Raw genomic sequence first — 17,633 nt, 5'->3', positions numbered from 1 at the left:
ATCTTTGTTGGACATAGCTCCACCTATATACAGGTTTTTTGTCAAACTATGAAAACTAAAAGATCTATGAATGAATCTGAGAGATTCCAGTACTTACATAACATGCTAAGTAGTGTAACAAAAAAAAAAACACGCTGCGAATGAACTTTCTAAATGAGCTTACCCAGTTGTAGAATTCAAGTGCCTTTCACTGCATTGATAACACTGATTCCTACTTTAAGTGTGGGAGGCCTAATTTATAAATTATTACATTATTATATAAATATTATATATTGTTTGGATGAAAGTGATTTTAATGTCCAGTGGTGGTCTGTGTTTGGAACAAGAACTGGGCCCGTGTTGTGATATATTTTGATAAGTAAACGATACTTTATTATTTAGGATGATTAAATTCATATTTGCACAAATTAAATCTAAGCAAAAAAATCCATATTAAAAACTGTGATATGTGTTCAGTTGTCTTTGTTGGTGTTTGTATTTATGCACAGACTTTTCAGGCCTTCCTTTGCCTTATGAAAAGAAAATGTTCATTTCTAAATATTCTAAATATTTCATGACTGTTAGTAATCACAAATGAGCAATACCTCTATTATGAATATAGGCTATGTAGATACACTTTCCAGCAAGATGTGGCTTTTCATTGAATTCAGTGTGGGATATAAAATGTTATAAGACAATATCATTAAGTTTAATTCATAATTTCATTTAGAAATTACTGCTTGCTGCTTAATTACTTGCCTCTGTGTAGTTTACAAACAAGTAATATATGTGTCAGTATAATGTAGAATAAATTAGGTCATTGATAATGAGATGACCTATAGTCCCATAGTCCCAGTTTAGTTAATACATGAAAGTATTACTGTAAATACTGTAATTTCAAATGAAATAAAGATCCACATGGTCAAATTGTTCATTACAGTGTCAAGAAACAATGGAGATAAAAATAAAGTAGGTAAGCATGCAATAAATAAAATACAAGAGGGTAAAAAGAATATATACATCAGTAAGAATAAAGCAGCAAATGCAGAATGAAATATTCAGCAACAGGTAAAGTGCACATTCGGATACAAAGTATTGCACAACCATTAAGTGTTTATACTCAGATATTGCACAGTATACGTTTCTATATTGGTACTCTGTGTCAGTGTATGGATACTATTCATTTTCTGGAATTCCAGCCTTACCATGTATGTGGTAAGGTAATGGATGCTGGCATTTCTTTATGTTTTGACAATATTGACGGTTTGCTTCCTTTTACATAGCGAAATTAGGCCTATGTGTAAGTTTGTTCTAGACTTGATTGTTAAGCACTGCATGTTGTCAAAAAATGCATTATTCATATTCTCGTTGTTAGCTATTGTCAGCCATAAGCTGCAAGTCCAGCCGTGAGTTAGCCAGTAGAAACAGAATACATTAAAGTATGTTTTCTGTGTAGCACGTAAGTGCATTGGCCTGCATGATAAGTATTGTTTTCATTCTTTCTCATCATTACATTTGTCTTTAGCTTTCAGAAGTCAGCTGGCTTCCTTTGAATAGGTTACCTTTCGCCTGGCTTCATGGTGTGGAAAGGACTACTATTTGAGACTGTTCATTTTAAAGCTTCACACAGCTGTTGATATTTGAAATAGTGTTTTTTTGTATCAGATTTGTTGGGCAGAGGACCAATAAGACATAAGATTCAATTGAAGAAAAGAGAAATTTATCGAAGGCAGAATTAGTATGTGCCATATTTTACACAATCTTTGTATTTTTTTCTGTTTGAAAGAACAGAAAAGGTTGTGTAGGCTGTGACCAAAGAAACTGCTCCATGAATGAACTGTTTCCTCAGATTCTCTTCAGCACTTATACTGAATCAACTCCAAATTTCTTTTTGAATCTGATTCTGCATTTTAAAGGAACGGCTGCTATGATCTCATTAGTAAGCGGTTGTAACACACTTTCTTGTATTTCTTGACTTGTAGGATAACAGAGGAGGGTTTTGGTGTCGACTAAATTGGGAAACCTAGGATTTTTATCAAAGACGTAAGGTTTTTGAAGAGGTGTTTTAATATGGTGAGAGGTTTACATGTTCTTAAAGTCCCTGGAAATGTGGCTGCACTTCACCTCAGAATGGCTGTTGCAGCTTCTCTTTCCCGGGATTCAGAGGAGTTTATTATTTTTGCTTTATCCATACAAAAACCTGAATGCAACGAACCCTTGCTTTTGCAGAACAAACCCCCTCACTTTGTGTTTAAAACTGCACAAGTGCACAACTATACAAGATGACAAAGGATTGCATTTTCTTATCTGTAATTTCCAACATGAGTCTGACCTGTTGAAACAGAGTGGCTAATAAAATAAGTATGAAAAAGAAAATTTGTAAGTTTTTATTGGATGTTACTTGCAGAGGAAAAACAAGCTGCACCATTCCCTCAATGTAACCAGCTGCAGTAGCCAGGATCAATAAGTGGAATGTCGTTAAAGGATTAACTGCATTTTAAATTAAACACAACATCATGTTTTACATGCTAAGGCACTTTTTCGTCGTATCAGTGCCAGCAAGATTTAAGAAAAAAATTAAAAAGATAAATCTTACAAATTAAGTGGTTTGGTGGTTGTAAAATGCTTTGCATTGCTAGTAGAAATGAATCTTTATCAGATTAATGAATGACTATGGGCTTAGTTAGCTACTTACTCAGTACTAGTAATGATTACCATTATTCTGCCCTTAGTACTCAGTTTAAGGGGCCATTTAGTGAAGCAGTGCTGAAAAGACTCATGGGAATTGCAAGATGAACAAATGCTGAGTAGACTTCTGCTATGTTAAGGCACACTCATGCATTGTGTATGGACTACTCGTCTGCTTGGTCTTGCTTCTCTCTTTCTCTCTCCCCACTCTCCCTCTCTTTCTCTGTCACTCCCTCTGTTACTCCCCTGCCTCACTTAATTTCTTTTTTGCTACTCTTTCTCTCCTTCCCTCACTGTTCTGTTTTATCTATCCTTCTCTCCACTTTCTCTCTCTCTCTCTCTACCTTTATAGGTATCTTCAAAGTGCGTTTTTGTTGCTGTTTTCTGCAGCAGACACGTAGACTGTTATGAGCAGTTATGCACAGTTAGATTGCAGAGATTATTGATGGCCACTGGCATGATTTGTACTCAAGATCTCCTGAACGGTGCTGTGCATGGTTTTTTGCTGGACCTGGGCGCTGCATGCAGAATGGCACGTTCTCTTCCTTAACTCTCATTCCCTTGATTCCAATATTTAGCCTGAAAGCGTAAAACTGCTGAGTGGAAAATTGGTCTCACTTCAGTGGAGTCTCCATGATTGCCCGTATATTTATAATTCATTGGGTAAACACAGCGGATAATATATAAGTGATATAATGGTCTTGACTTTCAGGTATCATAAAGCTTTGAAAATCAGTCAGGTAAACCTGTTACAATAACCAAGCTGTTAGAGTTCGCACCTGGGAAGTGCATATTCTGAATCTGAAGATGTTTTGTTTGCTTGAATATCAGGAGCACCATTCACTTGCAAAAGGATGATTGTCATCAGGTACCTCCATTTTTTCACCAGGTTTAAGGTCTAGTTTCAAGACTATGCGGTATATGACTGTAATTTTCCCACGGGAACACCTCAGTTTGGTTTGATTGTTCATAATTGGTGATTCACAGTGTGATGTGTTCTAAATGCAAAGATGTGTATTTTATGCCTAGATTTAATGAGGGAAGTTCAGTGTTGGTTCTCTTCACAGCTCATACAGTACACTATCAATAGGTTATAATCCCAGACAAACCATAGTATCACTGCAAAATTGTGGCCTCTGTTTATTCTACCCATAATACACTTTGCCCTTAACCTTGACTCTAAGAAAGGTTTGCATTTTTCTTGTTTTTTTTTCTCATGTCATACACATTTTATGTTTATATCACTGAATGGCAAAATGGTAATTATTGTTCTCATTCATCACTTTCAGGGTGATGAATGAGAACAATAATTCATCACACTTTCACTTTCAGGGTTCATCACACTTTCACTGTGTAGCCTTAATAGCATTCAAAGTAGCATGTGTTTTTAGCAAATTTCAGTGTTTTTGAATGCAGATGTGGACTTTCTATATGCCCATGGAAGCTGACTTGAAAACACAGATAACCATGGATTAGGTGGATAACCTCTGTTACTGCTCATAGTGGTGGCATTAACCTTCTCCCAAGACAAATAACTTTGACTGCCTGTTTTTTATCTGTCACTCAACTGCCATAAAACTGGAATCAAATAGATGTCTTTGCTTTATTGTTCATTAATGGAAGGTGCATGTGAACAAAATCACCTTGATTCACCACTCTGCAGTGTAAATAAACACAGTAGATACCCAGCCATGCTGAGGTACTGCTGAATCCTGTAGTAGCTAGTGTAAACGCCATGACAATGTTGTGTAAGTGACAGAAGAGAGTAACATTTGCTTAAATTTGTGAAGGAGAATGTCCATTGCGGTTCAGCTTCACTGAGGCTTAAATCTCACTTTAAAAATGGTTGAATACATGTAGAACAGGATATTGTGTTTCTTTTATTGTTGATGTTTTTGTTTTGCCCATATTTTCCTGTGTAAATTCAAAGTGTGAAAGGTAATGTTGATAAATTCTTGATGCTAATTTTCTAGTAAGCTTGGAATCACCAATAGCTTTCATTTCCATAAGTACAAACCCTGTAAGTATGTGCTTTTGTCATTCAGTGTTTCTTGTAGTTGTGAAGTCACGGATAACTTAAATTCCTTTCAGTGTCTGAAGTGAGTTCTGTGGCATCTTGGCTAGCGGGCTCCCAAAAGCCATAAACACAAGGCCATTGTAGATAGTAGATATTTGCATAGAATCCATAGTTAAACCGTCTTATTAGGATTAGGAAATAACCGATGACCTGTGTCCTTAGATGAGACTGGTAGATTCATTGTCTTGAAATGCAGCGGGTAAAGCAAAAAGAAATGAAGAAGCACGGAAACATTAAGAGAGGAAAGCGCCACATGCTTTGTGACACTTTGTCCTCTGTGCTACTGAGCTGCAGTGGGTTCTATGGAGAGACGGAACTGAGATGTTTCCATTGCGTGCCCTGCAGATAAATGGCTCGTTTAAGTTGGGAGCTGCCCGCGTTCTGTCAGGCTGGCAGATGCAGTGCCTAGGGCCAGCTATCCAGGACCAAGCAAACATGAATGGGGCTGGGGAACAGGTTGACATCCTGCCACCCAATTGCATGGTCAAGGACCGATGGAAAGTGGTGAGTGTTTTATTTCTGTTTGGAATTTACACTGCATTAACCCCCCACCCCCCCCCATTCTGTACTTTCGACTGATTTAAAACTCTACAATAACAGATAAGCACTAGCAGTAAAATCTGTCTGAGTGTGCTTCTTCACCACTGCGTTAAAGGTAAGTGCCATTAGAAGGAGACACTGAGGTGTCACTTGGCTCCAGTGGTTGTGAATCAGTTCAGTTGCATGACATTAATTGCCCTGGACTGGCAACCCAACAGCTGGCAGTTGCGATATATATAATCATCACAAAGGCAGACTTGGCCTCTCCACAAAATTAGTTGCAAGTGGCTGAATGAGTGGAGCCAGATTTGAAAAAGCAGTTTTGAATTCACCCAGATGCTACATTCAGTGTTTAAGCCCTTTAACTTTTAGAAACTGGTTGTGAAAGTGCCTTTGAATGCAGAGATGTCTCCTGTGAATCCAGCAGAAGGAGAGAGAGGAGTAGTGGAATTACAATATGCTTTCTACCCTGCCTATACACTGTGGGAGGGAGGCTGTATGACACTGACCCTTGAAGTTTTAATGTGGCAGGGATTAAAGCACACTGCCTCTGTGTTTCGACACTATTAATCTGTCCAGGGCTTTTGGAGAAGGCTTTTGGGATGAAAATGAGCTGGTCATTTGCAATCCTCAGACACAGTCTTACATTGGAGATTGGGACCCATTAAATGCATTTATTTCTGATATTGTGTGAACCACAGTGATACCCCGACTTCAAACAACATTATAATTTTTCATCAAGTCACTCCTCTGTCTGAGGGCGATATTCCAAGACTGGCTCTAACTGTAAAGGCCCAGCAGACTGTCCAATGATCCCTCTCCCTCACTCCCTGTGAGGAACAAATAGTTATTTTAGTTTGCCCATGTACTGCATTGCCAAAAATATAACAACAAACAAGCATCTCTAGAATGGGGGTTGGGGGGGGGGGGGTGATTTTGTTTTTTGTCACTTTTTTTGCTCTTCCTGAAATGGAAACACATAACTGCAAAACTGTACTTCCAGTAGTGATTATCAGACTTCCTCTGAGATTACATTGTCAGAACACATTGGCTGACCTCTGAATCAATACCCTGCACTTTGGAATCCAAAAACCTTGCCTGTTTTTGGTCAATTTGTCTAGAACATTCAGCTGTCATGCCCAAGCGAGTAGGTTTCTCTCGGGCACTTGGGCATTCTTTGCCAACAGAAGTGGTGACACGTGTTCGGCTGACCTTCGGGCCTTTTGCTGACGTGGAGCTGTCTTTCCCATGAAACGAAAACATTGCAGCCACTCAGCTGGAACTGAGGCACTTATTTCACTGTCTGATCGATACTATCTCCCATATGCCTTCTGATGCCATCTTAGCAAGAGATGAGCAGAAAGGCCAGTGAGGTCAGAATGAAAACATAAAGATGAAGCCACCAACACAGAGCATGCTTTGGTTTCAGAGAAGATTTTCTAAACATTGAACGAGTTGGCTATGGCTAGATCATCTCTAACACATACATCGATTCAGTAGCTTTGGTAGGAAATGTCTGTTAAAGTATAGGGAATAGAATGGTATATAACCTGAAATAGCCTGTGTTCTTTTGACATGGATAGCTGATATAGTAATGGTAAAGAACAACAATTTTTTTAGTTTAGGTTGATTTTACCCATCAACAACTAACCTGGCCATATACTGGCAGTACAGGTTACTCTTTATGTGATGGGTGATTTAGCTGCATTCTTTTTTACCTGTCACTATTACATATTTCTCTTATTGATGTTTTCTCCATTAAATTAAAAAGAGACACCCAAAAGAAGATCCATTAGGTTTATATTTAAGAATATTGCCATTGTGTTTCTAATTAAACTTTAGCTTTGTTTCAGAAGTAAATTTAACTTTGTGTACCACAAGTCACCAAATGTATAAATGTATGAAGCCCTGTTGTTTTAGTTTATTGTTAATTGTGACATTAAAACGCACCTCTTTAAAAACAACAGAGCAAAAAACTAGTGCCAAGAAAACACAATTTGAAATGTGATTTTTGCAAAGGTTTTCAAAATAAAGACAACCCTGATTCAGATCTGTTGGTGATAGCTTTTCCACTTCAAAAGCAGATTTGGTGACCTGTAAAAAAAAAAATGTTCTGTTTTAATAGCTGTTTTTGCTTTGACATGCTCAGCTGAAGAAAATTGGAGGGGGAGGTTTTGGAGAGATCTATGAAGCCCTTGATCTGCTGACAAGGGAGAACGTGGCACTGAAGGTGGAGTCAGCCCAGCAGCCTAAACAGGTCCTCAAGATGGAGGTGGCAGTTCTCAAGAAACTGCAAGGTAGGACAAGCAGCAAGCTACCTAACTCTGGCTATGATTCTGCAGTCACTGTGAAACCTTGCATTATAGTCTGTAATATGTGTGTCACAGAAGAGCTTCATCAGTAAGGAATACAATATCCTTTATTTTCTCCTGGTTTCCGTATTACATGATGTAACATACACTATATGGACAAAAAGTATTTGGACGCCTGACCATTACACCAACAGGGACTGTAATGACATTGTATTCAAATACATATACTTTGGAGTTGTTCCACCTTTTGCAGCTATAACAGCTTCCACTCTTCTTGGAAGGCTTTCCACAAGATTTTGGAGTGTTTCTGTGGGAATTTGTGCCCATTCATTCTGTAGAGCATTTATGAGGTCAGGCACTGATGTTGGACGAGAAGGCCTGGCTCACAATCTCCATTCCAGTTCATCCCAAAGGTGCTCGATGGGGTTGAGGTCAGGGCTCTGTGCAGGCCAGTCAAGTTCTTCCACACCAAACTTATCAAACCATGTCTTTATAGTCCTTGCTATAAAGTGGGGGCACAGTCATGTTGGAATAGAAAAGGGCCTTCCCCAAACTGTTGCCACAAAGTTGGAAGCATAGCATTGTCCAAAATGTCTTGGTATGCTGAAGCATTAAGATTGCCCTTCACTGGAGATAAGGGGCCTAGCCCAAACCCTGAAAAACAGGTGTGGCCAATATACTTTTGTCCATATAGTGTATCTTTTGGCCATTTGCTGGTAAATGGCTGATTGAGGGGGTGGAGAGTGTAAATCTTAAAAAATAAAGACTGATTCCTCATAGATTTCAGAGGGTAGATGATATTATCAGAAAAAGGATATAAATATCCTTTTGTGCAAACAGATACCATGCTATATTTAAGTTAAGAAAGTTGCCCTGGTTAATGATATCTCAGCAAAAGAATGAAGACACATAAAATGTTAGGAAGTTGGAACATCATCTGAGGGTGACTCCTGCCTTGAGAATATAGCAGCTGAGATTGCCCTACTGTTGAGCTTCTGAGAGCTCTCCCTCAGCCTTGTTATCATCCTGTCTTCTGTGCTCTCCGCAGCCCCCCCCCCCCCCTTTTTCTCTGCATGAATCTTTACTTTGGAGAGGTGTGCAACCGGGCAGTCTCTGCAGCCCTGCCGGTGAACTCTACCCACCTTCACAGAAGTACATTTTAAGGGCTCAAAGGCTTTCTTTGTTGAGTCGTGAGGTTAGAAGTTAGGACAGGCAGCTTGCTATAACAATTGGAGCTGCTGTTAGGGGTCTGAGACAATTTCTTTTACACTGCATGCCACCTTTTTTATGACACATAGTAATGTTTTCACTGAAAACACAGCTTCTTCAAGAAAAAAGAGTGCATTGGTTTTTTTATCAGTTTAATTTCGCTTTATTTTTAACCAGTCATTCTTGAAGTTCTTGCATGTGTCCTGTACAAAGAGAAAAGGATGTTATATTTCTGAGAGAAAGTGGGTGTGTATAGGAGACAGTTCATCTCTCACTGTGAAGAATATTGCGATTGATGGTTGAAAGGCACTATATTAACCCAGTGACATTACTTACACAGTATGCTGTCAGTCTTTCAACAGATACCCAATGGAAGCCATTGCGCCTGCAAAATTATTTGTTTTGTCCATGAAAATACGTTTATCATCCAAAGAAATAACACAAACAAAATGACCAATAATGTTACTGTAGATTGAAATGGTACAGATACAAAGCCAGGTGATGTAATGAACATTTACAGTTTGCTTTAAAGGAATACACATACTCTGAAAATTAACTGGAAAAAATGCATGTGAAATAGATACTCCTTGCTGGTGGAATAATCAAAACAGATTGTAATCTTTATCAAATATAATTTTTATCAAACACCTGCCAGATACTAGTGCTGACTTAATTAAAACAGCTCGTGCAGTGCCATTTTAAGGGCTGAAAGACAGCCTACGGTGCAGTGCTCGCTGTCAAAAGCTTGCTGTTTTGCATTTCCGGATATACAAAAAATATGACTCTAATTAAGTAAATGTCCCAGTTAATGTGTTGATGGAACATAAACAGCGTGGCCCACTGGAATCTCCTCTAGCAGAAGGCATTGAACCAACACAGCACTGTGCGTTGTCCACTGTCATAATCACCTGAGTGGCCCGTAACCACTGTGCTGCACCCCAGATGAGCTGAAGCAGATTACGCTGATATACGCAGTGATTATGGGCTCGCTGGCAGTTTGTTTTAGTTGCGACACCCTAAAGATATAGCTGTGTCTTTGGGAAGAGTTCGCTCTGATTTCCAGCCTGGAGGACCTGCTCTGTGACTGCCAGACAGGCCAAAGTATTTAACCAGCTGTACAGTTTGTGTGCTGTACTTCAGAGAACACACATGAGTATCTTTGATGTCCTGTGGCTGCAGTTCCTCTCCTGTTTTAATGTACTCAGGTCTCAGTGGGAAATTCATATAAATGTGAGATGCTGAAAATGTCAGTGCCTGCACAAAAGTATTTGAATGAGATGTTCCTCATGCCTTGATTCCTCCTACCCTGCATCAGAAACGAATTGATATTAATTTACACTTTTGCTCCAACAACCTAGATGTGGGCCCGTGCTGTACCTGTATGCAGGACCTAGATGCCTACTCTACTGAGAACAGCTACACTGCATGATTTGTCTCGATGGGCAGCTGTGCAAAATTAAAGAGCGTGACGCACAATAGCATAGAAACAGAAATTACGAAAGCAAGTAGCCATCCTGAATGTGATCGTTTAAAAATCCAGTGGACCCGGTCCTGTAATGACGAAGCGGTTGAATCACAGCCGTCACGCGGCGCATTTCAGACAAAATGACCTTTAATGATGCGTTGCATGTTTTCAAGGTGCATGAAGCTGCACTAATGCATCAAATGCAATGGCAGTTGCCTGGCATAAAGGGAGGCCCACTTGGAGAATGCGTGAGTCAGTGTACTCGGGCAGAGTGACTCACATTTACTGGGAGCTGTCAGAAAAGTCCAACAGCAGTTGTTGTGTCATTGCTGTGTGCAGCAGTCAGAGAGTGAACCTTTTGGACACTGTCACAACAGCCCTGTTATTACGTGACTTAAAAGGCACCTGGGTTCATTCTCTGAGAAATTACCAATGCTGTCTTACTATTTAGTAATGTGGATTGTTTAACACCTTGTTACCTGGAGCTCAACATTAATTATGTGAAAAGATGTAAGCAAGAATTTGAAAATTGAGCTCTATTTGGATACACCGAACACATACTAAAACATTGGCTTTTAAAATGGTAAACATCTAATCAGCACTCTCCCTGGGAGTATATTTTTTTCAAGAAGTGAGTAAAGTTGCCCTTAACTTTGCACTGATTGCCCTGATTAGGCTATGGTGACGAAATGAAACTAAATGAATGAATTGAAAAATACTAAATGAAATGTATTTTTAAGATCCTTCCTTACCTTACAGTATAGTGGGTGTCTGAATGAAGTTGAGCAAACTCTTCCTTTCATTTTTAGTTTTTACCCATAGGAATGTAGAAGGTTTACTGGTGCTTGTCTTCTGTAGTCTAGAGTGTGTATTCCACTGTCACCTACTGTAAGAGTGTCTCTGGGATTTGCTCTGGTGTCCGAATGTTATAGCCCCTCTCCAGCGGTTTAGAGGTTAAACAGACAGTAGTGAAGTGGGTTGGCCGTGACGTGGTTGTGAACAAGAGACAATTATGGGTGTTTGTATGGTAAATGGGGGAATGTCTAATGGGAGTTTTTGATAAATAGAATTTTGGCTTACACAAGTCTGTTGATCACAATAGTACAATAAATTACATGTTTTGGTAAAGATTTGACAACTAGGAGACCTCATAAAAGCTTGCCAGAATATATAGGGAGTAATATGTGAGAATTTAAGACCTTGTACAATTGTATAGTAATGGTGAAATGACAGCGTTATACTAATTTCAATCTACATTTCATTGAGTGTAAATATTACAGAGATTGTGCAGTGATGTTTGTGATATCTTTTTTACAAAATTTGAAGTTATTTAAGGAATTTTTACCGGGATATCGAGGAACAGGATTTTTCTCTGAAATGCTTCAAAACAGGGTTTAAATATTTAGGAATTCATATCCCTCCAAACCAACTCGGCTCTGGTTTTACCAGATGGAGTAGTCTTGCCTGCTCCTTAATGGGCCAAATAACCAATGTTGAAATGAATATCAACAATAGACTGCATTTATTCAGTGACCCACATCCACGATTGGTCACACTGGTTCTCCTCTCAGTAAATAACTATGTGCATTTTAGTCAAAATATAAAATGCCCAGAATTAAAATGGCCTCCCCTGAAAAGAGCACATGAATAAAAGTTTGAGTAGTAAGAGTTAAAGTAAGAGTTTGTTAAGAGTCATAATTGCTTCCACATCTTACCAGTTGCGACCACAACAGTCTGGGGGGCAGCAAACAAAATTTTCCAAGATAAATCTTTTTCCTTATATAAAGTTTCATTTGGTAAAATCCTTTTAACCAGCAAAAATGCATTTAGATTTGGATCATTGAAGCTAAGAGACATGACACACCTGTATTATGTCCATGACAATAATTCACTGTTTGATTTACCTAACCATTGACACCTGTAATATGAATAGTCAGAAATGTAAATCTAATGCACAGTGCATAATCAACAGAATTATTCTTCTCATCAAGAAAGACAGGAGCAAACTGTCAGTAACACATTGGCTCAACCTGATTATTAATGTGGTTGGCCGAAGGCACAATGGCGCAATACCTTATGTTAATGCTGCTCCCATAGATCATTATTTGCTTCTACATTCATTTCAGTATGAAGTACAGAAATTGTTTCTCTTGACGATAATTGTGAAGCACTATGCTTGTGTGGTTGTATTTATTTTAGCGCTGTTGTTCATCTTCATGTCTATTAAGGGTATTTAATGTATCATATAATATTGGCCTTGTGAGTCATTCGGGACAAGAGTGTTGCCAAATAAACCAACAGTACAGACTGATAGGTCACTGATATTATATTTCAGTCATGAGCAATAAAGAAGTGTTATACTGCATTCAAAATCTTTACATTAACAGGTAGGATGAATGCAAGTAAAAAAAAAAAAAAAAACAAGCTTTTCTAGAGATTCGCTTTGCTCTTGAGGGGAAAGATTAACATAACATCTGAGTAAAAAAGTGTACTCTTTGGATTCAGCCATCGGTGGTAACTTTACTAGTCAGCTAGGTTTGCTAATGCTAACGTTAGCGGAGCGCCCTTAACGCTGCTTCCTGTCTCAGTTTACGTTGTTACGTTGGAGTGGAAGAGTCCAGTGGCTGAAGATAGAGACAACACTGCTATCTAGCGGTCGGGGGTTTAAACACAATACAATATGAACCACTGTCTGCCACGAATCTTTGCAGGTAAACTAAAAATCGATACAGTGTTTTTGAGAATCGATGCAGTATCGCAAAACATAATATCGCGATACTCAAGTGTATCGATATTTTCTTACACACCTACTGCCCAGTACCATCAGACACAGGGGGAGGAGGGATGGGCAAATATGCGCAGTTACAGACATAAGAAGGCAGACAGAAGCTCCAACAGTGACATTAAGAGCAGCAGTAATGCACACACATACATATTGCAAACATGCAACCACACATTGCATTTTCTTCAGGAAATGCACACAAATCTAGCTGAAAATGTAACTTGAACTTCATTTGAACTTATTTGTTTTTAATTTAGTGCCTTTTCCTTAGCATTACTCTAACGGTTCTGTTGAATGAGTCATCATGATCTTTTGTGCCTTTATTTGCTAAGAAAATATCCTTATCCATGTTTATAAATGATACATACAGGGTGGATGTATTTAATATATTCAATATGTGTTATACCTATATTGGTGATCATTACTATTTTAATCTTGTGTATTTGCATTTACTTTTGTTTTGTAGGTAAAAATCATGTTTGTAAGTTCATTGGCTGTGGAAGAAATGAGAAGTTCAACTATGTGGTAATGCAACTTCAGGTAAATGATTTCACCTTGTCGATGTTTTCTCAAATTATTAAATTAAAATCTTTCTAAAATTGTCTGTGCACACACATACCTACAAGCATTTTTCACTTTTTGACTAATTACCTGTAGTGATTACATGTGATCATCAGTCTCAAATTAAAATAAAACCTCATGCTGAAAACACAGGAGAACTGAATGAGTTTGGAAGTAGTGTACACCAAAACAATATTTATTTTTTAGTCTAGGAGAATATATACTGCACCGTATACTTCTCTGTCCTGTTCATAACAAATGTACATTTCCATTGCCTTGCATTGCCTTCTGTCTAGACTACCATACCTGCTATGTCAGTGTCTGAATATGCCCGCCATCTGCAGTCTTCAGTATAATCAAGTATAATCAGTGAATTAGGAAGCATTTCAAATGTTAGGATAGTGTCAGTGCATTTGTCTATATGCTTCAAAATATGCAAATGAATTGGGAGTATGTCCTCAGCACAGGTATGTCAGCAGAAAATATAGAAAACTCATTAGAACTGTAACCCTTCCCCAAAACCGATATCCAAGTTGTAAACTCCTGTGCCATTTTTAATTTTAATGGGCCCACATCAGAATTATCATCAGTTTTGGCCCACTTCCACCTCTCTCATCTACTAACAATAGGTGCAGTAAAAAACAGCTTTGTGTGGCTGAATGCTTTTATATATGTGGAGATAATGTTAAACACCTGTTAGCTGTTTGGTTTGTGTTTTTTTCTTGATGTAAGTACTGTAGAATTCATGAATGGTAGAAATGAGCTGTTCAAATCAGATCAGAAAAGCATGAACAGAAAACTAATCCAAATCCAAAATTGCAGCAAATAGGACGATACAAATTTGACTCAAAAACTCGCAAACTGTAAGCGTATGTATTTTGAGAGCTTTATCGAAAATGAATACCTGAGTGAAAATGGAATATCTCAAGGATTCAGAAAACACAACCAATTTTAAATAAAATGAAACAAATGTTTATTTAGTGCCACTTCAACTAATACCGGGCACCTCACAGATCAATCATTGCTGTATCAAAAGCTCAAGAGAAGGCATTTCGGTGTAGCTTTAGATGTTGAATAAATTAGCGCACATATTAATAGTGGATGAATGAGAGACTGAGCTGTACTTTTATGTGTGTGTGCTATGTTCACATTAATTCTAAATTACATAAGGTCACATGGCTTGACACAGTCTAGAGCAGGTTAGTAAAACACTGACATTTCAGAAAGCATTACCATGAAGAGAATACCGTGAAACAGCCGCAAGGTTTTCTCTTGCTATTTTTATTTGGCAGCACCAGCGTATAATAAAACAGTAATGCAGAGCCGTATTCCTGACACAGCCCTCATCTCAGTTTTTTCGTGATGTTATATTATTTCTGAGATGATTATGAATTGCAAAACTGTTGATTTGAGTACAAATTGCTCTGTTTCACTGCAGGATAATATTATATTAGAGCAAGTGAATGGGTGAGAGAGCACTAGAGCTCCACTGAATGATATCAGTAATTAGGTGTCCCTCAAAGCTATGAGGACATTTGAAGTGAAGACATGTACACCTTTTCACATGGTATGTGTAGAGCATACTTTTGTCCAGGACAACAATGATGTCATGCCTTTTTGGAAGTTTGAAGGACCAGTTATGGGCTTATGGGTCTTACAGTGGACACATGAACCCGAAACTGCCCCTAATCCAACACCAAACAGTGATTCTCCTTTGTTCATACTTGTTGGGTTTTTATTCACAAATTTATCAGTGTACGAAGGTAGACAGTTGGTAAAATAATAACAAACAGTATGTAATGGCATTGACATTTGTTAAGGGTTCAAAAATATGTTTCAGTCCATCACAGACCAGAGTGATAGCTGTTCTCATTTTCAATTAAAAATGAAATTACCTCTCTGGATCTGCTTATCAGTGCATTACGATAACCTGTCTGTCGAGAGCGTGTAATTAGAAGTGTGGTGAGCAGCATACAAATGCTGCGTCAAAAATAATTAAGGTAAAAAGGGCTTAATGTAAGGCAGCGTTTTCAAAAGGTGTTGTTGAGCATCCAGAATATGTCAGTGTCCTTTTTATCAGTCATCCTTTAAAAGCATGAGAATTACTTATTATTACGTGTTTGCCATAGTTCATGGTATTATTAACTTAACAGCATCAATTGTGTTTTTGACACAAGACTGTTGTGAGATTTCAGTCTTTGATGTCATGTAGGTAGGCTACAGTATGTAGCAGAGGCAACTAGGCATGTCACCAGAGGTTGGCATGTTTGAATCTCATCTGTTCAAATGTCTCTTGTTCTGCCTTCTGTAAGGTATTGTAGTTAACCTGAATGGCTTCCGAAAATATCCATCTGTGCAAATGTTATGGAAAATGGAATTTGACTTGGATAACTGCGTCTGCTAAACAAATCAAGTCAATGGCATGAAAGTCAGCGTGCGTACTGTTTTGTTAAGTTGTATTTACTCTTAATGTTTTGTAATGCTTTTTCAAAGTAGCTGGTAAAATGAAGCTGTCACTGTAATGAATTCTGCATTACAGGTGCTTAGTGGGAACAGGAAGGACTCAGGGGTGATGCATACCGTAGAGTAGCTTCTCAACAACAGAACACAACTGTCTGCAGAGTGAATGTTAATTTAGCATGTTAATTTTATTGGCTGTCACGGCTCCTTAGTGATTCAGGTAGCAATATGCTTGCCTTGAGAACAGACTGAGCCCCAAGGCCCAGGTTTGATCCCAGCTGTGTCTTCAGCCGGCAATGACTGGGTGCCCACAGCAGCAGAAAAAAATTAGCTTTGTTCAGCTGAGGATATCGTAGGGCCTACTCACCTAACTGCTATCACCTACCCCACAATTTTTCAGGAACCTGCAGTTGCTCAGATGACATCAGTGGAGTAGTACCCATCCTTCAACTGGTACCCATGTCGCTGCGGTGCACTGTGGGACTCGTAGTGAGAAAAATAGCCATCACACTCCTGCGTGACTGCAGAGGCTGTTGCAGAGATGGACCTAATGTACAATCCAAAGAAGGTTCCATAAAGGGGAAAAGTATAAAAACTAGCAGTCTCTTAAAGGTTGTGTTATCTCCCTCTTAGGGAAGGAACCTTGCAGATCTCAGAAGAAGCCAGCCGCGTGGAACCTTCACCATGAGCACAACCCTGCGATTAGGAAAACAGATTCTGGAATCAATAGAAGCCATTCATTCTGTCGGGTTCCTGCACAGGGACATCAAGCCAGTATGTAGTTTTCTTGGGCTGGCTGTACTTGGAAACAGCTATGCCTCTTATTGTCTGATAATGCTCCCTCCATTGAAGGCTCTGCTGTTATCTGTGGACAAGCAGCATCTCATTAAGTAGCAGAAGCATATGATAGTGATTCTGTAATTGGATGATAGGATGATCCTTTTCCTTAGAAAACTCTTGATGTAATTATAACACGATTATTCATTGTGCATGTATAATACAAATTCTGTCTTCATTTCAGATACATCATATGATTTAATATGGCAGTAATGAGAACAAATACTTATTTTCCATGCCCTCTCTGTTGGAATGTGTCTGATACCTTATTAGTTCTACTGACCAATCCACATATTTTATTGCTCTGTAGACTATTTTCAAAGTGAATTTTAAACCATGGGATATTATAGGGAGGGAACCAAAGTGTATTTTTTTCTGGCTGTCTGACAGCTGCTCTGTAACCAGTGTAATCAGTAATCTTGCCAGAGGTGCAGAATTCCGAGAGTAACTGTTTATAACAATAAATTCAGTTCTAGTCCTCGTGGTTCTCAGGCAACAGATCTGTGCGGAGGGATTGCTCTGACCCATTAAAACGAGTGATCAATCGCTTTTTAGAAAATGATATCATAACTAGGTTACCCAGGTCAACACTTCAAGTCTTACCACCCTGTAGCGTACATGTGTTGTGTAGTTCCTACTAAGTGGGGCTGGGCTTGGTCAGCGCTTGGATGGGAGATGACCCAGGTTGCTGTGGTGTCAGTGAGCCAGTGGGGACACTCTCCT

At 38.7% G+C, this 17,633-nt stretch overlaps 1 protein-coding gene across 6 annotated transcripts in view; it reads left to right on the top strand.

Moving 5' to 3' along the window:
* ttbk1a (tau tubulin kinase 1a) overlaps positions 1 to 17,633 on the top strand; it is a 49,590-nt gene that overhangs the window by 1,948 nt on the left and 30,009 nt on the right. For all 6 annotated transcript variants that reach the window (XM_036527209.1, XM_036527200.1, XM_036527237.1 and 3 more), the window contains 4 exons: positions 5,090 to 5,248; positions 7,434 to 7,581; positions 13,519 to 13,592; positions 16,707 to 16,847. In XM_036527209.1, the coding sequence (XP_036383102.1) occupies positions 5,141 to 5,248; positions 7,434 to 7,581; positions 13,519 to 13,592; positions 16,707 to 16,847 (471 nt within the window). In that variant the 5' untranslated portion in view covers positions 5,090 to 5,140. The remainder of the gene's footprint in view (positions 1 to 5,089; positions 5,249 to 7,433; positions 7,582 to 13,518; positions 13,593 to 16,706; positions 16,848 to 17,633) is intronic.

This window comes from Megalops cyprinoides, chromosome 1 (assembly GCF_013368585.1).
Source record: "Megalops cyprinoides isolate fMegCyp1 chromosome 1, fMegCyp1.pri, whole genome shotgun sequence".
Classification (NCBI taxonomy): domain Eukaryota; kingdom Metazoa; phylum Chordata; class Actinopteri; order Elopiformes; family Megalopidae; genus Megalops; species Megalops cyprinoides.
The sequence above is the reverse complement of the archived record's forward strand: the minus strand, read 5'-3'. Positions and strand labels throughout refer to the sequence as shown.